The 21,406-nt window shown below is 37.3% G+C and overlaps 1 protein-coding gene and 1 long non-coding RNA gene across 3 annotated transcripts in view; one reads left to right on the plus strand and one right to left on the minus strand.

Moving 5' to 3' along the window:
• Positions 1 to 21,406, minus strand: part of actn4 (actinin, alpha 4) — a 49,689-nt gene that overhangs the window by 4,266 nt on the left and 24,017 nt on the right. The window contains exons 2-18 of one of the 2 annotated variants that reach the window (XM_082179960.1): positions 10,466 to 10,580; positions 10,170 to 10,289; positions 8,417 to 8,503; positions 8,219 to 8,306; positions 7,768 to 7,846; positions 6,982 to 7,063; positions 4,812 to 4,897; positions 3,006 to 3,098; positions 2,580 to 2,810; positions 2,207 to 2,354; positions 1,825 to 1,975; positions 1,631 to 1,739; positions 1,410 to 1,550; positions 1,031 to 1,213; positions 783 to 917; positions 489 to 668; positions 215 to 361 (exon numbers count right to left, since the gene is read on the minus strand). In XM_082179960.1, coding sequence (XP_082036086.1) covers positions 215 to 361; positions 489 to 668; positions 783 to 917; positions 1,031 to 1,213; positions 1,410 to 1,550; positions 1,631 to 1,739; positions 1,825 to 1,975; positions 2,207 to 2,354; positions 2,580 to 2,810; positions 3,006 to 3,098; positions 4,812 to 4,897; positions 6,982 to 7,063; positions 7,768 to 7,846; positions 8,219 to 8,306; positions 8,417 to 8,503; positions 10,170 to 10,289; positions 10,466 to 10,580 — 2,175 coding nt within the window. Of the gene's footprint in view, positions 1 to 214; positions 362 to 488; positions 669 to 782; positions 918 to 1,030; positions 1,214 to 1,409; positions 1,551 to 1,630; positions 1,740 to 1,824; positions 1,976 to 2,206; positions 2,355 to 2,579; positions 2,811 to 3,005; positions 3,099 to 4,811; positions 4,898 to 5,234; positions 5,321 to 6,981; positions 7,064 to 7,767; positions 7,847 to 8,218; positions 8,307 to 8,416; positions 8,504 to 10,169; positions 10,290 to 10,465; positions 10,581 to 21,406 lie in introns of both variants that reach the window. The other variant, XM_082179959.1, reaches the window with a different exon arrangement.
• Positions 5,327 to 6,916, plus strand: LOC309506460. Its single transcript, XR_014208764.1, has 2 exons — positions 5,327 to 5,769; positions 6,467 to 6,916. It is a non-coding gene; the product is annotated as an uncharacterized lncRNA (long non-coding RNA).

Below are 21,406 nucleotides of genomic sequence, written 5' to 3' on the forward strand. Positions count from 1 at the left end.
CTCATAACCAGTCCTGACATGGCAAGTTGCTTTCGTTCCACAGTACAATGCTTTCATTGAAAACTTATTTTTTGTTGTTGTTTTGGAGTGAGCTATGCCTTTAATACACTGACCTTGATTAACATTCACCGTCTAATAAATACTTATTCTTTAACCTTAATTTAGTAACTAAGTCCATCTCACACACTGACAAACATGCAAAGGAGTTCCTGACCTTGTCGAAGTGATTGAAAGACGTGCGGTACTCGTGCAGCTGCTCCTGGCTAATGCCTTTAGCATCACGAGTCAGAATCTGGTTCTCGATCTCATTAATGGTGCGGGCAATTGTGGTCAGGAGTTGCTCCCAACCAACACGAAGGTGCTTTATAGAAGAAAAAGGCAATGGATTAACGATCAAGAAACTAGACTGGTGTGAATGGCCAAACAAGCCTAACACCAACAGAGAAACACAGCATACATGATTGATTTAAATATTTGCACATGCATACCTCCATAGTGTAAGAAGTGTATTTGTTGTCAAATATAAGTGCTTCCTGAATGAGCTGATGGTCTCCTTCCAGTTGGTCGATGTTGGGTTTGTATTCAATGATGCTCTGCTCATACTGACGAAGGTGGGTCAGCTGATCTTCCAGCGTTCCATTCATCTCAATTGATATCCGCCCAATCTCCTACAAACATCATTTCACGGAGACACAGATGAATCATTCAGTATTTTTCTTCTTCAACAAGAGAGAAGACCAAAGAAATAATACACAAAAATACAGAAATGGAGGTGACTATACCTCCATCTTATTTTGGATCCATGGTCCAATCATGTTGGCCTGGTTGGCAAACTGGCGTCTGAGATGGTCATTAGACTGCTGACGTGCGAGTTCTTCCTGAAGAGCCTGATCACGCTGTGGAACCAGTTGCTGCACCTGCACATAGATGGGAGATAACGTCAATCCTTCCAATCTCAACTGATACTAAAACTACACCCATAGATCTTGATGCGACAAATTTCTTATTCACCGATACAAAAATATCTAACCTTCTCCCACTTCTTATCAATGCTCTGAGGGGTGATGGATGTGTAAGGATTGTTTCCAGCCAGTTTGATGCCATTGTACTGTGCGATTTTCTGAACTTCAGCCTGGATGGCCTGGATAGACTCCCGCTCTTTATTTGCCTCTGGAAGAGTTGATTTGAACTGCTCATGAGCAGTTATCAGTCCCTACATAAAGATAAAAGGTGAAAAAGTAGTTAGGGAAAGGATTCTCACATCCAGCATTGTATTATTCCCTTTAGCTTGATCTGAAATGGACTATTCAAAGATACCAGCAATGAAACAAAAAGGAACACCCTTTTAGAGGTGGAGCAAGTAATTTCTTTCTAAAGAAATATTATGAATACAAAACATGTTACAGTACCTGGATCTCCTCTATGTTGTGTACAATGAACATGTCCTGAAGGTCCTCCATGGCTCCCTCCATCCAGTTGTTGAATGGCGCTGCTCTCTTGGCGTACTCCAGGTAGAGTTCATCAATAGACTCCAGCTGTTTCTCTGTTCTCTGCAGATCAGATACACACAGTCAGCATGATAAAATGTATAAATATGCCAGAAAGTGTCTCTCCAAGAAAGCATGTGTACCTCAAGAGACTCTCTGCGGTTCTGTGTGAGGGAACCCAGAGCATCCCATTGCTCGCAGATCTTCTGACAGCGTGCATTAACGCTTGGGGAGTCGTAGTAGTCCAGCTCACTATAACACAGAAACAGTTTAAACACTATCACTAACATTAAACTTTCCCAACTTTCATCCCCTACTATTTTTGTTGTTTTCTCACTTGAGTTCTTGTGCAATGGCGGCAATCTGCTCCACTCGGTCCTGGTGGGCAGCAAGGTCACTTTCGAAAGCCTCATGCTTCTTCAGGAGAGCTTTGATCTCAGACAGCGTTGCGGTCTCATAATCCTTCTGTGTTAGCATGGCCTCCTTACCTACACACACACAAACAAACAGATCTATTTAGATCCATCTAGTTTTCAGATCACAAGCCTGATGTTTAAGACTTCTGCTTAGCTGACAAGGCTCTGCATTCGTCAATATATATATCCAGAAATGACGGAAAGAGTTACGGAGGAGGAGCCTCTCACTGTCTATTGAAAGCAATTGGTGTGAATAATTGACAGAAGCATCAGCAAGTTCAAGTGTAGTTTCTGTATCCATACCATCTGTCCAGCTCTCATGGATGGCTGCTTTCTGACGGAACTTTTCTGCAAGATGGTCAAGCCTTTCCAAACGACGGATCTCATTCAGTAGCCACTCCTCATAGCCTTTCTCTGCCCCTTCCAGTTTATGCCATGCACCATTAATATCCTAAAGAGAAAGAATACTTATCAGCCAAATGCCTTTCAGGATTGAGCCAATGGTTTCAATCTGAAACCCAACAACAATTAATATTAAACTGTTTTATTAGACGAGTTTGTGTCATAAGTTTTAATCTAAGCAAAGGCACAGCCTTTAATCTTTTGACACAGCAAAAGGTATTTTTTGACTCATTATTATAAACTGAATTGTGCATGTATTATACACGTTTCTTACCGACACCATGCGTCCCTCAGACGGCATAAAGGCTGGTCGGTTGCTCAGACGGAGTTTGGTCTGCAACGTGTTGAAGTTGATCTCTAGCTGACACTTCTCCTGAACTTTGGGTGGTTTGTGAACCCGACGGTAATCGCGGAAATCTTCCAATTTCTGCTGCATTTCTGCCATGGTTTTCTCTGGAGCACGATTTTCCAACCATGGGATTGTCCTACGAATCCACTCCAACAGCTATAGGGATAAAAAGCATGCAGCAAGAAAGTAAGAGTAAATGACTAGAGGTTCAATAGGAAACATTGTCCCCTTTTTTAACATTGTAAAACACTCTAGTTAGTTTGTGTAGAAATAGGTTTATAGATGCTCAATTAGCCATGTTCATAACTTAAATAACACACAAACAGCAAACTTAAATTAATTTAGACTCACATCGCTGGCCAGTTTTTCATAGTCCTCCATCAGGTGCTCATTCTCCTGATTGACTGCCAATACCTTACAGATACGATTGGCTGCTGTCTCAGCCTATCACAGAACAGGACAGTTACAACAATATTACATCAGACATCTTTCTATAGAATAGCACAATTTCCCAAATATTCACAAAACAAAAACAGCATACTGTTTACTACACAAATACATACAGTAGTGTATACCATATGTTTAAAGTAGTATGATACAGTATACACAGTACACTTCAGTTAAGAAGTATGAAAAATCTGTTTTTAGAGCTGTAAATGTCAAGATGCTGCTTTAGTTTACACGGAGAAAACAAACGATCAAATATTTAATGGTTTTTGGTTTGGTGGGTTTAGCAAAAGGTGGCTTAAAATTACATTCAAACACACGCAAATGATGTTTTGAGCACACAATGACACAAAACTCCAAGTGTTGTAAGTTAATGTGCTATACATACAGTACCATGCGTAAAAACTAGCCAAATTAAATAAATATGAAGTTAAACATCAACATTACACACTTCACTTGGAAGCTAACTACGTATTATACTAATTCCATGCAAACACCAAAATTGGTTAGTTTTGAAAACGTGTAGTCCAGCTGCAAAATTTACATGCTATTTGGAAAATCAAATTTGCATTCTCAATTTTTATACCACCGCTGGAGGATCTCTTCATGGTTCTCTACAGCATTAACTAACACTGAAACACAGAAAGTGTTCAAAACGCTTGTGTAAAAGGCTAAAGCACATTTAAACAATTATGATGAGACGTTTCTAGCTTCACTTCACATGGAAAAATAAATGAGTAGATTCACATGTCTACTGTAGCATATGCAGCACCAAAACATTATAGAAAAGTACCGTCTAATGTAAAGGTGGGCTTAACATTACAAATAACCTTAATACATCTAAGAATCAAAGCAACAACCTCAGTGTTTTAAAAGTAGACTTAGTGAAATTCACTATAGTCAATTGCATTGTAGTTATTTTCATATTTACACTCAACATTGTCCTCAACTGTATCACAATCTTTATCACTGAGTGCAAATATGAAACATCAAACGATGAAATTCACCAAGAAGGTTATAAAAGACCAGTTAACCCATTGAGAGTATTAATGATAGCAGAAGAACCATTAGAAATAAATGCATATATAGAAAGGGGTGATGGCAATGGTTTGGGTATAGTGAAGACCAAAGCTGTGATGAATCAAAACTGGCAAGTGGCCTCAACTCAAGACTCTTTCACACCTGGTTTAATTGGATTGTTTTTTGGCGCAGGTTTCAATTCAAAGGATTTCAAAGGATCGATTGGCTATAAATCTGACATTTCTTTAAGTGCCGATTGGATTTCTTCTTCATTTAAGACTACATTTTAGACTCAAAGTATGCATGCACTGGCATAAAATGGATCATTGAAACATGGCGTCCATCTGCCGTTTGTTTGATGTATCTAATCCAGAACAATTCAATGCCATATGCCAAGCAATGAAGTGGGAAGACCAGAAAGAATAAAAATGGTCTTCATCCAACTTGGTTTTGTTTGTGTACATTCTTGTAAAGAGAGCAACTACAAGAATTTTGAAGTAGCTATTTTAATATGACACTATCAACCAATGATGCTAGAACAGCTGGCTAATATTGGGGAACATTTGCTGTTCACATTCGTTTTTGAGCAAAATATCACGAACCAAAACGAGAAAACTGTCTCAAACAAACCAGGTATGAATGCACCTTAAGAGTTTCAGGGCCAGTAGTCAGGGGTCAAAGGTTTCTCACCTTCTGAGCACCTGAGAAGGCGTGATAGAAACAGGAGACGTAGGTCATAATAGCCTTCTCATCCGGCCGCAGAGTGCCCACGATATCTATAGCAATGCCAGCGAAAAAAGAGAGAGAAAGAGACAGCGGTGAAGCAAAGCAACCCAAAGCCTGTGTGTCCCCACTGGGAGAGGAGGGGATGGTTATGCATTTTATGGGCTCCCCTATTGAAAGGGAAATGGGGGTTGAAATCCTGCGTTATAACCAGGGCAACCCGTAAAGTGAGAGGAAAAAGCCAATCCGCTGTTGAGAAAGGAGTTGTAGGCCAGATGAAAAAGGGTTAAGACACACGCGCGTGCCTTCACCAGGTTATTCTAGTACTGGTGGAAAAAGCCATGCTAAAGAGGATCTGGCGAAGGGTTCGGGCTCGTGGTCGTGGTGTACCTTCTGGGCTCCAGAAAACGCATGGTAGAAACTGGACACATAGGTCATTATAGCTTTCTCATCTGGACGTGCTGTGTTCACAATGTCTGAAGGGAAACGAGAGTTATACACATGCACAAACAAGGATGCAGACGGGACTCAAACGCACACTCGTCACAGGCATGTGCAGACAACAGCGGTTACACACTCATTCACACACATGGAAAAAACAATGGCAGAATCTCAATTCGCTGGTGAGGAGCAAGAAAACTTTTGAGAAGGGCTGGGCTGACAATATTGGTCTTAAGGATGCACAATATATTGACGACCATATCGCTATCGGCAAACATATTTTCATTTTAAGTGTTATCTTTATCGGCCCGATAGGAAGATTTGGCCGATATATTAAACTTCATATGCACACTGTTCAACATGATGGTTTTGAATTGCCTGAAATATGATGGGAATCACATGTGCAGCGCAAGTCTGGCATATCGGCTACATAAAATTATAATGAGAACATTATAATTGTGTGTTTGGGAAATGGCTTTTAATGGTGAGGCTTTTGTTTTTGTAATCAGGCTCTCAAAAATTATATAGAAATTTGGATTTAGATTTATCGGCCAATATATCGGTTATCGGCTTTCAGATATAAAGAATTATCGGTTAATGGTATCAGCCAAAATGTTCATATCAGTGCATCCCTAATTGATTTCTCATTTTTAATCAATGCCAATAACAATGATTAAATCTGTGCCCTCTGCAGGCATTTGTTATACTTATAATATAATGAACATAAGTTGATTATGTTTATATCATATACATTTCATTGTGTATTTTAACAGTGTTGATCAATAAAATCAAATGATTACTTACTTTTGATACTTTATCTAAACCAATTATTACTGCCTCATTGATATATATAAACATTTTGTGACTTTCAGCTGAATAAAAGACTATTTTTCCAGTCATACATTTCATAATTGAAGATTTCTTTAACGTAGTGTTAAAATATCGTCTCGTCTTCTTGCGAACCGAATATAACGTATCGTCTCGTGAGAGTATCGTCACACCCCTAATAAAACACAATTTCCCAATAACAAAAACTGTGCCAGTGAACTACTAGCTACAGAGGCGGGTGAGCAAAAAAGTCAAGCCCTGTTTGTAGGTAATATTAGCTAAAAAAAAGCAAGTACAGACACACATTTCAAATAACTTCAGAAAGAGTTTACCATCCATCTAAATCTATTTAGAAGGGATAGTGTGCAAATTGGGATTCAGCCATATACTCAGGGTTACAGAACAATACACACACACACACACACACAACACACAAATAACAATAAATCAGGGTCCAGTGCAGCAGGTTGATCAGAGATCCTGGAGAGATCATGCTTGAGGGAGAAACAACATAATGCTCAGGGATCTTAACCATGGTTACACTGTTTGCAGAAGACATTAAGTGTGGGTGTTTGACCTGTCTGTCAGAGACAAGGCATGTGCTGACATGCTCAAAACACACATACTTTAATAGAACAACTCATTCATTCTCTCTCTACCACACACACATCCAAAAGCATGCACAACTGACTTCATACACAGGCTCAGACAGCCACACGAATAACAATTGATATGTAATACGCAACACAAAAACATGCTCGCACACACACACACACACACACACACACACACACACACACACAGACAGCAGCGCACACACACACACACACACACACACACACACACAGAAGGACAGAAGAGTTTATACCCTCTGCATCCAACATCTTGGGGATGTCGAGGTATCGCTCTGCCACTTCGAAGGCATTGTTCAGATTGGTCACTGGGTCGTCCTGTTAACACAGAATAAAACAGTCACATGAGCTCCACAGATTTACCACAGGATCAAAACCTCCATTATTCAAGTTCTACACATACATTAACCCTATTCAATAATTTAGCCAATTCGACTATTGTGGTTCCTGAATAAATGCACTTACACCAGTGTCATTTTAGTTTTTATTTGTATTTTTTTATTTTGAATTACCTTTTATTTTTATATATTTGAATTTTCATGTTTCAGTTTAATTTTTAGTAATTTCCTAATGTGCTTTTATCATTTTTTTTATATTTTTTTATATATATTTCTATTTTAGGTTTAATTAATTTTATTATTGTTTATAGTTTTTATTTATTTCCAGTTAATAATTTGGTGCTTCAACTTAAACATATTTCACTTTATTGCCAAGGCAAGATTTCTTATTTTCATTTAGTGTTCATTTGTCAAATAATATTTATATTTTATTTCAGCTTGATTTCAATTAACAGAAATGTTGAAAATAATTTTAGTTTTAGTTAACAATAATAAATCGCCATTATAGTTGAGCAAAATAATCATGCTTATCAGTTTAACTATTAACCCACTTTTGACCATGCAATAGGAGTACATTACTCTCTGCTTCACTTTAATCTACTGAATTGCACAAAATATCCCCCAAATTCAGTGCAGAAAATTCATAAACCTCCTAATGTACTTCTGTTTTCATGAGAGACGCACCTTTCTCAGCTTGTCATAATCAATGAGCTCTGGCCTGTGTCTATGGATCAGAGCATTGAAGGCAAGACCATCCTTCCAGCTGTGGAAAAAGAGAAAACGTGTGTCAAAGGAAACAAGCACTTCACATTTCCTTCCTTTGACCAGAAGAGGGCAGCACTCAAATCACAGCTCACAAACTCTGCATTCATGTCAGCGTTGGACTCAAAACTACACACACACACTACGCTGAAGGAACCTTGTTTGCAAAGCGAGTGTGAGATCGAGACATTTCAGATTCAAGTGTGATCTTTTAAATCGCTCATCTTCAGCTATTTGTTTATTCAAATACATCCATAACACTGCTTTATGCAAAACCCACTTTTGAATCAATCAACCAATCAAAACCAAAAAAAAAAAAATCTTTGGATCAATCAAATAAAAGGTTCTAGATCAACACTAATGTGTTTCGAACCTGATATGGAAGTTCTGAACGTTGACGTTCTTGTAAGGAGCCGTCTTTCTCTGACACCAGAGCAGAAGTCCTTCTTTAGCAGAGGTTTCTGAAGAGAGAGAAACAGGCTTTACTGGACATTCATCACGGATGTTTGGTTTTCTTCTCCAAAGTTTGATTATGCTGTGCAGAGCTGCTCCTAAGTTCTCTAAATTATACCCTCCACTGAGATGTCCTGGATGGCGAAGCGGAGGATGATGGTCCAGATCATTCCCAGAGTCATCTTGGCATTTCCATCCACAATTTCTACAAATACACACATGCAGATGCTGAGAGTGAGAAACATGCAGTTTTATTTGAACATTATTCATTTCTTTAAAAAGCCTTATTTAAAAAAAAATTAAAAATATTACTATTACTTTTATTCAGAAAGGATGCATTAAGTTGATCAAAAGTGACGTTATGATAAAATAAATTTACTTTAAATGTATTTTTTATGTTACATATAATTGCTTAACTTTCTATTCATCAAAGACTTCTGGGGAAAATGCATCACAATTTGCACAAAAATAAAGCAGCACAACCGTTTTCAACATTGATAATAATCATTAATGTTTCTTGAGCATCAAATCATCATATTATACTGATTTCTGAAGGATCATGTGACACTGAAGACTGGAGTAACGATGCTGAAAATACAGCTTTGATCACAGGAATAAATTACATTTTAACATATATATCACAATAGAAAACAGCTATTTGAAATTGTAATAATATTTCACTGTTTTTACTTAATTTGGATCAAATAAATGCAGCAGAGTCCATTCAAGACCACAAACTTTTCAATACATTCATTGCAAACACTATAATAACTCAAACAGCGCTTAGAAACGGACTCAGGGTGTGTTCACACTTATAGATCAGTTTGTTTGATTCGGACCAAAAACAAAAACATTTAGTCCTGGTCCGCTTAGCGTTCACATTGCCATTTTAACACCGAACCTAAAGTCACAAGGATACGTTCACAACCTGTTTTGTCAGCTTTTTTTACATATATTTTGCAACGAAACTTGTTGAACATCCAAAACAATGATGTGTGCTAAGCTAAAGGTGCTCGCTGTATGTGCGTAGCCGACATATGATGGTGTTTTAACCAGCTGAGAACTCGTGAAGAGCTTATAAAGTGTGTGAAGGAGTCCAAACAGCGGCAGGATCCCTCCGTCACACACACATTTGATCCGCTGCGAGAAGTCCCGGATCTGATGCCGGTACTGAACTGTGATGGGCAACATCGCAACTATGATCAGAAAAAACAGGTCTGTCTTTCTTAAGAGTCTAATCTTCCTGTTTTTGGTTGGTTTATCATGTCTTTGGTAAATGTGTTTGCGGAGTCTGTGGCCATTTTCAAGAAACGACTCAAGACACATCTTTTTCGGCAACACTTGATCCATTAATACTAACACTTTCTTTTCTTTTCTCTTCTCTTCTACTCTATAACTATTTAAACAAATATATGTGTACTGCATTAGACCAAACTGGGAAGGGTCACAGCACTTGTGCTATTGTTAGTTTAACTGCTTCTATTGCTCTCCTCATTCGCTTTGGATAAAAGCGTCTACAAAATGAATATATGTGTTGCGTTCATATTTCATTCGATCCGCACTAGAGTTCGTTTGAAAGCGGACCGAGACTCATCTTTTTTTGGGGTTCAGATGGCAGCGTTCACACTTATTCAAATGAACAGCGCTAACTGAGCAATCGCACCAGGGTTCGTTTTAATCCAACCAAACGTGCCGAGTGTGAACACACACCTCTCTGAGAGAGACGCTGCATCAAGACGGAGGAGGATCGGAAAGGTCAGAATTTCCCGAACACACACACACACACAAACATGCACTTCTGTGGGATTTTCACTTGGCAGGCGCTTCTTCAAAGCGAATATCCAGTCTGATACACAGAGAAGTGTTTGTACCTTCTGCACCGATGGACACCAGTTTGACTCCTTTGCTGGCGATGAAGTCCAGCGCTTTGTTGACATTGTTGATCTTGTGCACTCTCATCTTTCCTCTTTCAGGTTTAGGTAATCTCTCCCCTGCACAAACACACAGCGGATGAGTTCTCACACTCTTTCCATCGCATCAGCATAAACACACACACTCCTCGGCTAAACATTAGCTCGACAGCTCTGGAAAGTTGCAAATGAGACTTAATGAACTACTGACCAGCCAAAACTCTCAAGACAAAAGCAAACGATTAAAGCTCACTGACCTGCGATGACCTCTAGGAGCAGCATCAGTTTGAGTCCATCTCTGAAATCCTCCTCGATGTTTTCGATCTGAGTTCCCGACTTTCGCAGGTGAGAGTTGCACCAGGCCGTGAAGGTCTAGAACAAACAGGAAATGATGTGAGGAAAATAAATAAAGTGGAAGCAAGGTCCCACAGCCCGGGAAACAGGAAACGCTGCATGCAGGAACGCTCAAGATGTTTGCTCAGGAAGCCGGTTTGAAAATCAACATCTGAGGCGTTTCTAACTGAGATACGAGACCGCCGTTCGTGTGAAAACTCGGAAATATCGCATACTTTGCAGACAAAAGCTGACATTCACTGAAGTGAGCACATGATATTATAACAAAACGAAAAAAAAAAAAATCTCAGTATTTGCACCTCTAAATCAGTGTTATTGTTAACTAAAACTTAAAAATAACTGTTATTGAATATTGAAATATTTTCCATTATTTGAAATAAAAAGCATGAAAATATCAAATAAAATATAAATATTAAAAAAACACATGAAAATTAAATAAAATTACTCAAAATAAATTAAAACTAAAATATCTAAAAACAACAGAAAAACGGATAAAATTACAAAACAATCATAATAAAATTACTAATACTTGAATTAAAATTCAAAAATACAACTGAAATAAAACAAGTTTAAATTAAAGTGCTTAATTAAAACTGATATAAAAATTAAGTAAAACCAAAAGAATATTAAACGTTTTTTTATATAATTTCTATTTGGTTCAGTTTTGAAGGATTGAAATAAAATATAAATATTAGATAAAAAAAACAAAAAAAACAACTTACATTAAAACTAAATGAAAATGAGAAATATTGCCTTGGAAACTAACCAAAATAAAACTGGTTTAAAGACTAAAATGATTAAAACCAAAAAATAATTTAAAACTAAATAGAAATATCTTTAAAAAAAAAAAAAAAAAAAAAAAAAAAGCTAATATGAATAAAAATTATAATAGTATATAAATAATACTGCACTAAAAATGCCTTTTTAAAACACTATATTAATATGCATATAAAAATAAAATAAAACCAGGAGAGATGCACTCACTCAGTTAGACTCACTAACTGACTAGTCGATTACCAGTTTGATCCACAGCACCTCAACATGAACCAGCAAGTACAGACACACACAGGCATCAGATCACACTGGGAGAGGGGTTTCCAGGCCCGCGGCCCGTAACACAAAGACTCCATTGAGTTCGGTGGATAATGAGGCCCTTCACCACCCCCTACCCTCGTACGACAGGCACCTACCAGGGACAGGCCCGCCACAAAAACAATTCAGCCTTCACACACACACAAACCAGTCAGGACCTGAGCCTGGACCGACACATCCACACCGTCAACAAATGCCATTTGATGAGGCCTGAAATACCTCGGCTCAAACAGGGGGCTCTGTGTGTGTGTGTGTGTGTGTGTGTGTCTGTCTGTCTGTGTGTGTGTGTGTGTGTGTGTGTGTGTGTGTGTGTGTGTGTGTGTGTGTGTCTGTCTGTCTGTCTGTCTGTGTGTGAAGCCCAGTGGAATGCCTATGATTAGTTGGGTGTGGATGACATCATTGCATCCAAGTCACAAGAATTACAGAGGAAGACCCGCTCTGCCACACATGAGCATGTGTTTATGTGCCACTTTAGGTCATAATAAAGTACACTACGCTGATGCAAACACTTCACGGCCACGTTGCACTCGCAGTGCATATCAGTCATTTCAACTGTGTGACTAGTGATCGACCAACATGGCTGATGCCGATATATTGAGAGCAGGGATGGTCGTTTTATCACACTATTTGATTTAAAGACACTAAATAACATGCATCACAACTGCTGCAATACAAACGTATATTTATTTGTTAGTAATCTTCTAATTCTGTGTGCACTCATTACAAATCACATTTTCTCAAAGTGCTAATTTGACATACAATACACGACACTATAAATATGACATTGCCAACTGGATATATGCATTTTTATGCACGCGACTCTGTTTCCCGCTTCCGACAGTTATAGGCCAGAGAAACGTATCAGCTGATACCGATAATTAAATTCTTCAGCCGATGTGTGAAATATATCGGTCGGCCGCCAGTAGTGATGTGATTTGCACTGAAACCAGGAATGGCATTGTGGAGTCGTGAGATAACTCTCGATTGCAATGAACTGCCACTCCCTGCGCAAGAACGCATGCAAGATCAAACCACATCCTTCCCCGGCCTACACACACACACACACTCCTGCAGTGCACGAGTGTATGGAGAGTGATTGACAGGTGAGGGTGTGGTGTCATTCAGGAACGAACTCAATGCACACGTTTCACGATCACCTGATCCACATAACCCTTCCTACTCTCTCTCTCTCTCTCTAGGCCTGAGTTAAATAGCTTGCCTATGGATGCGTGTCATTAATGGATTAATATGCTTATTATTAACACTATATTAATATAAGTTTAAAGAAGCAGAAAAACTACATATTGTGGAGGAAATGTGGATGTTAGTTGCTCAGGCAAAACTCACCACCACATTGTTTGTGTGTTTTGGGTGGTTTCAGGTACAGGGTTTCAACAGATAAACAGCATAAAAACTAATAAAAAAAAAAAATGGCTTTAAAAACACCTATAGCTGTTTTTTAAAATATAAGCAATGCTCTGTTCACACCTGGTGTTAAGATGCGCTTTGATCGATCGGATCACAAGTGGACGACGTTAAATACAGGTGTAAACAGTCCCAAGACGACGATATTACCATATGATATCATCACTGTATTACAGTATCATCACTGTGTTTGCTTGAGACTCTTGGGTTGGACTTTACCTGCGGTTAAGGATTATTCATAAAATGGGTCGATATACTGGTTATTAATACTTTCTCTGCACAGCAAATGTCACGTCAGTAATGCTGGAATTGCTCAATCTCCCGAGTATGAGCACACATCCGAGGGGAAACTTCTGCACGGATATTTGAAACTGTAATAACTGGTTTCCTCATTCTCTGCGAGCTCTAATGTGTTTCCGTCTGCAAGATCAACATCAGCATCTTTCTCCCACTCACCGGCTGCAGGACTGGAGGATGACCGGGACGTAAAGCACGACATGTAGAGAACTGAACAAAAGTTTAGAACAAGCTCCGTTTACACCAATGTACAGTAAGTCTGAAACATTTGGAAACTGCAAGTTTTCAGTGTTTAACCTGTAAAACGAGCCCTGAGAAAAATCATTCTCATTATCTAAAATCAAGTGTATGATCACTGAGCTTCAGCGTGAATGACTGAACACAACAGAGATGATAATAAACCACTGCAAACTTCCAAGATGGCATCAAGATTGCTTAAAATGAGACAAAACAAGCTTAAAAAAAAAAAAAATTATATATATATATATATATATATATATATATATATATATATATATATATATATATATATATATATATATATATATATAAGCTTAATCATTAATAAACAAATTGTGGATAAATGAGGGAATTTAAAGTGTAATTTCTAGACCTTTTATTATTATTATTATTATTATAATGAATAAAGGGTTATTATTGTCAACAAAAACCCAAAGTTAAACATTTGTTAATTTAATTAAAATAATTGATAACTGAAATAAAATAGAATATAAATAACTTATTTTATTTCAGCCAGTTACAAAGGAAAGATATTTTTTGTTGAAGTTACTAAAAGTACTAATAAAAAATAAAAAAAATAAAAAATACCATATAGACCTTTAAAAAATTTATTAAATTAAAATGACACAAATACACAACAAAAAAATTATATATTTTTTTTATTAAAGTGAAAACAGAAAATATTAAAAAAATATTAAAAAAAATAAACTAATAGTAATGGTACCAATGATAACACTAAACGAATAGCCTATATATAATACGTTTAGAAAAAAACTACTATATATATTTTTTTAAATGCCAGTAAATCACGAATATCTAAAAAAAATCATGTAATTTCACTGGTAATATGAAAGTGTAAATCCTGAAGAACATTCTGCTATTGAACCTTCTGGAATTTAAATGAAAAATTAAATAAAGAAATCTTGAAAACGAGCAGCTCCATCATTCCAGCAGAAGTACCTGTGATATCTAAGGGGGCCTTCGGATATATAGACTTGGACCCTAAAATTCGAGAACCAATGTTTTAAAATCATTTACATTTTATTTATGCATTTGGCAGATGCTTTTATCCAAAGCGACTTACATTGCATTTCAAGGTACACATTTACATTCTTATCAGTTCTAGCATTTCCTGGGAATCAAACCCACGACCTTGGCGTTGCAAGCACCAACGCTCTACTGTCTGAGCCACAGGAACGCCTACAAAACCATACAAAGTTCCAGTGGAGTAAAAAAAAAACTGCAAAAGAAGATCAATTATTTGCTCTGTGAACCCAAGATCAAGAAACGGTCTCAAAATAAACTGAAATATCATCACAATGGTGAGCAACATATGAGAGAATATAAACAGCCGAAGTGGCACTAAGTTTCAAAGCATCCGCTCTGAGCTCTCGACCCTGGAGCAACAGAAGAGAGACCGGGAGGAAAGAGGGACACGGGACAGGGAAGAGCGAGGAAGAGGAGGAGTTGCCCTGGTGGATGCCATGTTTATTTGTTGATTTATTTATAGCACTTCCTGTCTTTGTGCGAGTGCTAGCGGTGTCTGAACGGCTCGGGTTCCTCCTCCAGACGGCAGGAACATTAACCCTCGCCGCGGCCCGGGACCATCCGTTAAAAACAGCCAAACGCTGGGATTCATTCATAGAGACTTGACTTCATCCACGCAAGCACTGATTCTACAGGGAAAAACTACAATTGTGATTTCTCTGACAAATATTGTGACTGCGATTTAAAAAATTCGAAGTTGACTGTAGTTGTTTGTAGGACTGCACACTTTGGCCATTATTAGTATTATTATTATTACTATTATGGATGCATGATATATGGGCCACATTATTGGTATCGGCCGATATATGTTCATTTCTGATGTTATCGTTATCGGCCTGATAAGAAAATTTGGCCGATATATTAAAGCTGATAAATAATGGATTATTTCCTTCAGCTGAGACACTTCAGATGCGCACTGTTCAACATGATGGTTTTGAATTGCTTAAAATATGATTGAAATAACTTCAAAAAGGAAAATACAGTTCAGTGCAACATGTGCAGTGCAAGTCTGTCATATCGGCTACAAAAAATTATTATGAGAACATTATAATTGTGTGTTTGGGACATGGCTTCTAATGGAGAGACTTTTGTTTTTGTTATCAGGCAAAAAAATTATATAAAAATTTGGATTTAAATTTATCGGCCAATTTATCGGTTATCGGCTTTCAGATATAAAGAATTTTTGGTTATCGGTATCGGACAAAATGTATTATTATTATTATTATTGCTACATAAAAATGTAAAAAACTATATGAATTATTAATGATCAATTTCACTGTAAAAAAAAAAAAAAAAAAAAGTATTTAACAATATGTCTAGAAAACATTAATAGATATTAATAATAACTACTACTAAATACTTTATTATTACTGTAGGCCTGCACAATTTGGTCAGAATTTTGACCATCAAACTTGTATTTTGACAGAAAGCCACTGGAAGCCCTTAAACTAAAGCTTCTCTTTTGTTGATAACACCCGTTTGGCCCAATATTAAACTTTGACCTTTCCGCTGCCTAGAATTCCTTGAGTGCTTCGACTCTGAACTACATAAATCACAATAACCCTGGAAGCATACCTGCAGTACGTCACTTGTAAGCCTGAACCGTACTCCACGCAAGCATGTGAACGCAGACGATTCTAGATATGCGAGATACATTTCAACTGGACACTACACTAAAGTGTTACCAAAAAATTTTATTGTCATGATGGTGTAACAGTTTGAAGTAAATTAAGCAATTTCACTAAACTTTAGTTTATTTTGTTTAACAAAATATCAGTTTAAGGCAAAAACATTGATGCGGTGTTCAGTTTTGAGATTTTGGGCTAGTTTACTCCTTCAATATATGTTCTTTCAAGCTGCTAAAAAGAAAACGTTGAAAAATATTCATTAAAGGTATAGCGGAGGATGTTTTACTTCCTGGTGGGTAGTCTAAACTATTGGTCCTCCTAATTGTCAATCATTCTGGTGAATCAATCAAACTTTTCAAAAAGTGGAGAGGGCGGGTCTTATCTAAAATTTGGAAAGATCCTCCGCTATACCTTTAAGATGTTTGTTTTATTACATTTTGTTTACTTGCGACATTAAGTTTCTCCCGAATTTACCAAGAAGTTCTCATTCCAACACGACATGCCGAGTTAACGTCTGTTTACTGAAGTCTGTCAGGACCGGTATCGTTGTAAAGCTCGAGTCTCCTGCACAACTCTATCTAACCCAAATATGGGCATTTCCTATCAGTAACCAATCGTGAATGTCCAAAGGGGGATTTAAAGCTAACGACGAAATCTCATTTAGAGTTTTTAAATCTTTAAATGCCGTTTTCTCAAAATAATTTTTTTGTCATTCTCCAGTACAAACATCTCAGCCTATGTACACCAAACTTTCCAGTTATACACTTAGCAGCATTCTGAAGATATGTTCAGAGGGATTTGTTAATAAATCATTCCTGGCCTGATTTATGTGACATTTGAATAAAAAAATGAAAAAATTTAAATGGCGAAAATAGTTTTTTTTTTAAGGCTATGGACAGTATATTTTGATTCCCTAGGACTAAGTAATGAAAGCATATATCCTGAAATCCCTCTGAAATTTTTTCTTCATCTTGTGTGTAAACAAAATGAAAAAATAATTTTGCACCTGGCTTTATCATATGTTCAGATCTATCTACCAAATATATATGCAAAATCGCACATATTTAATGAGATAATGCCTAATTTGCATAATTAAACGCATTTAAAAAACTTGCAATACTTTTTTTTTTATATACTTGTGTAAGTAAATAAACTGAGGAAGTTTCATGGTGATATCTATTAATTTAAAAATGTTACCCTATTCACCTGTAGCGTCTCGCCTTAATCAACTTAACTGGATATCTCAACAACAACATATCTGGTTAAATGGCATTAATAAACCTGTTTGTGTTTGAGTACTGTGTGTTAAGTAGGTTTCAATCATTCATCAGATCAGAAGTCCACATCTAGAAACGGGCCTTGCTTTGGAACATCTGTGAAACAAACACCAACACAAAACGACAGAAAGAACAGATGGAAGAATGCTGGAGAGAGGAGTGCCTGACCCAGAGAGAGTTCGCACAGGAATGGAAGTCATCCCACCATCGCACGAGAGTGATTTTAGGAATGCCAGACACGCATGTTACGCTGCACTGAGAGAACGGCTGTCCAAACTAATGAAGTGTGTTTGTACGTGAAGCTGAAAGTGAAGAGACGAGAGAAAATGTAAAGATTGTGGTGCATCCGCATGTCTTCTCAAGGGCAGATACTCCACACATCAGCTGAGGATCCAGTTCAGTGTGTCAGGTGCACAACGGCTAGCTGATCTTAAAATGCAACAGGGAATACCAAACTATTTTTAACTTGATGTGTCATCTTGAAAACACAAGATACGCTCACTCAGCGAGAAGCGAGACAACAGTCAAAGACAAAGTCATCTGTCAGCATAAGCGCACAAACCAACAATTATTTTTTCTAATTGCTGGTTTGTGCGCACAATCAGACGAACATCTGTGACTGTTCTGTCACTTCATGCTGAGCATTGCATTTTAAGATGACACACCGGGACAGACAAAATAATCGTTTTTACGTTGAGTGAAAATTTAACGAAAAAAAAAAAAAAAAAAAAAAAAAAAGTTGAAATGTAATTTTGTAACATGTGCACATGTAAAAATTTTTTAATTAAAATTACTAAAACTAACATTCTAAAATATTCATAAAAAACTGAAAAAAAACCGAATAAAATCAAATTACTAAATAATAGACTAATAAAATAATAATATAACAACTAAAAATATATATTACAATAAGGATAATAAAATAACCATCTTGAAATTGTGTTTGTCGTTTTAAATATACACAACATTTTCAAGTTTTCAAGTATTAAAGTATTACTAAAAATAACATTCAAAAATATTAATTACCTAAAATATATAATAAAATTATTATATTTATTATAAGATTATTGTTATTTTGAAGAGAATACAATTATAGAGCTTTTTAAAAAAACAATGATATTGTACAGTTCTGTGTGTAATTGCACAGTTCTAGAGTTTAAAACAACTTGAAGATGAATTCACACCTTCACACACAAACATCCCCGTTTAAAGAAATACGTGCTGAGCTTTATCACTGCAGGATGTGACACAGGAAATGTTTCCTCAGCCCACACGCGTATAATAAATCAATCTAACCTCAGTGATTAGAAAGATGCAGCGGACGACCTTTGAGCTAGAAAGAGGAAAGAAATTGAACAAGACAAACAAATTGCACAAGCGATCAAAACTTCATGCCGAAACAGTTTGCGTGATTAACGTGCGAGTCATTGAGAGGGCAGATGGAATAAAAAGTAACAAGCAAGAGTGACATCATAGCATTCAGCCTTAAAGGGACAGTACACCCAAAAATGAAATGCTGATCTCATGCCTGTTCTTCTTTTTAAAATATCTTAAGAAATAAGAAAGAAATCATACAGGCATGGAACGAAATCAGGGTGAGTAATTGATTACGGAATAAAAAATGTTGGGGTGTACTGTCCCTTTAAGGCTGAAGCTATGATGTCACTCTTGGTTGTTACTTTTTATTCCGTCTCGACTGCTGCCCTCACAATGACTCGCACATTAATCATGCAAACTTGCTCATTTTTGGGTGAACTCTCCCTTTAACTCAAAGATGGAGGAGGTGAGGGACGGAAAGAAGGTCCCGTCAAGAAAACATCCCTCGGCTCAAAGGAAATGAGCTTTACAGCCGTCATTGAGCACAGAGAGACGGGAAGTAGAGGACTCGGAAATTAAGTCCGAGAACAACTCAAAGCAACCGAACTAATGCTTCAGAAACCACACACACTGATGAGGTTGTGCTTCGAGACTTTAAGAGGTTCTTCACTTCTTCAACCGTCCCGTCCACGCATTCCCATCTATCACACAAACATTTAGAAATAACTCAGAGAAATGATGGTTCAGCTCTGGAGATTCTGGTGACACTCAAGGTTTGTGTATCAACAGTTTGAGTGAGAAAAGTCAAACGTGGCCAAGAAAGGTCACCAAACTGAGCACGCTTCAAATTCCTGCCTCATCCTCCCGAAGCAGTGCCGGACCAGCAGGAATTTGGCAAAAGGTCACACTGTAACTAATAAGGACACTAACAGTCAACATCAGCAAGTCAGAGGATATTTGATGGGAAATATTTACTAAGAGACTGACAAACATCAGCGCTGTTGACAGTCACAGTCGACTCTGAGTGAAGTGAAGTGGGGAAAAAAAATTAATAAAAATAATTCGTGATATGCCGTGTGATTATCAAATCGCAAAGGCTGCAATTTAAATAAATGAATAAATAAATACATGTTCAAATATTGATAAATCATACATTTTTGGCCAACAAAAAATCAGAAGAATGAAAAAAACGTTTTAAAATTGTATAATATCGTGTTTATCATAATAACGATAATATCGCGATTGTCGCTATAACGATGTTCGATCTGAGATTATCAAGTATGTCCCTCAATATTCAAGATGAGGGGGCAAAAATAGCTCAGTATGTCTTTTATATTTATATCATTTAATATAGTTAATCAATTTCTCCCCAATAATCAGCATGATTACAAATATAATATTGATTTCATGCAAGTTAATATTAAGTGACTCACATTTTAGACACAGTATTGCCTGTTTTTGCTCAATTTTGCCAAAGACAATAGTTCCAAACAAAGGTGTTTCGTTACTGAATGAACAAATCGGTTGCGTGAATGATTCAATGACTCACTTATTAATGAATCTCTTTATATTGAAGAAAAATCCCCCAAAATATCTATATATCTTTTTTTTTGTGTGAACATCGCACACCCCTAATTGCAATATTTTTCAAATCATGCTACTCTAATGTAAAGTCTATTTTTTGTGCCACAAACAGAAAATAAGGACACCTATCTGCTAATGGTCGGTCAGTCTCACTCCAAACTTACACTGGTTTAGTCCATGTTTCTGAGTCGGGCTGGTCAGGGAAAACAAGAAGAGAGGGATGTTTTATGACAGCTTTTCAGGTGTATTGAACAACTAATGGCTAGCTTACAGTTGTCTGCATATGAAAGTGGGGAGTATAAGAACACAATTCAACAATTACAAACTTCACCTTCATATAAAGACTTTTTGTGTGAGACGCAGTCTCCAAGTTGTCCCAAAATATGTTTCAGAGTTTGACTCTCTGGGAGTATCTCTGGCCTTGTTCTCCCGGTGACTCCCTGTGTCTGATTCAGTAGCGCTGACTCACGTGTGCGAGCGGGACTCTCACTTTCTCAAAGCTGCTTTTCACTGAGGAAAGGGAGTCAGGCTGGATTAAACGGAGGCCTCACAGGGACACGGTCATCCAACACTGAGCCAAAACCCCAAAATCGCTACTGTAGCTGGTGCTTGTGTATCAGATGAAGACAGCAACAGGTAATTCTGTCACAAAGCAAGCACGTGTTTGACCAACATTACCCGGACGGGCTTGAAATACACCTCAAAGGGTTTCAGGGTGTTCGGAAACATCGACTAAATTAAATGAAGCTGTTTCTCATCCACCACACAGAAAAGAAAACCAGAAATACACCTAAAACTAGCGATGCACCCGAGTGCATTTCTTAGCACAGTTCCATTTAGTGTCATTCAGTTTAATTTAACGTGTGGTGAAAATGTGTTCACGCACTGGCTCAAAGGTCAGCGTGTCAGCAGACAGGAGATCAGATCTTTCCTGCCA

The sequence above is a fragment of the Leuciscus leuciscus genome, assembly GCF_965113295.1.
Source record: "Leuciscus leuciscus genome assembly, chromosome: 9".
Lineage (NCBI taxonomy): Eukaryota > Metazoa > Chordata > Actinopteri > Cypriniformes > Leuciscidae > Leuciscus > Leuciscus leuciscus.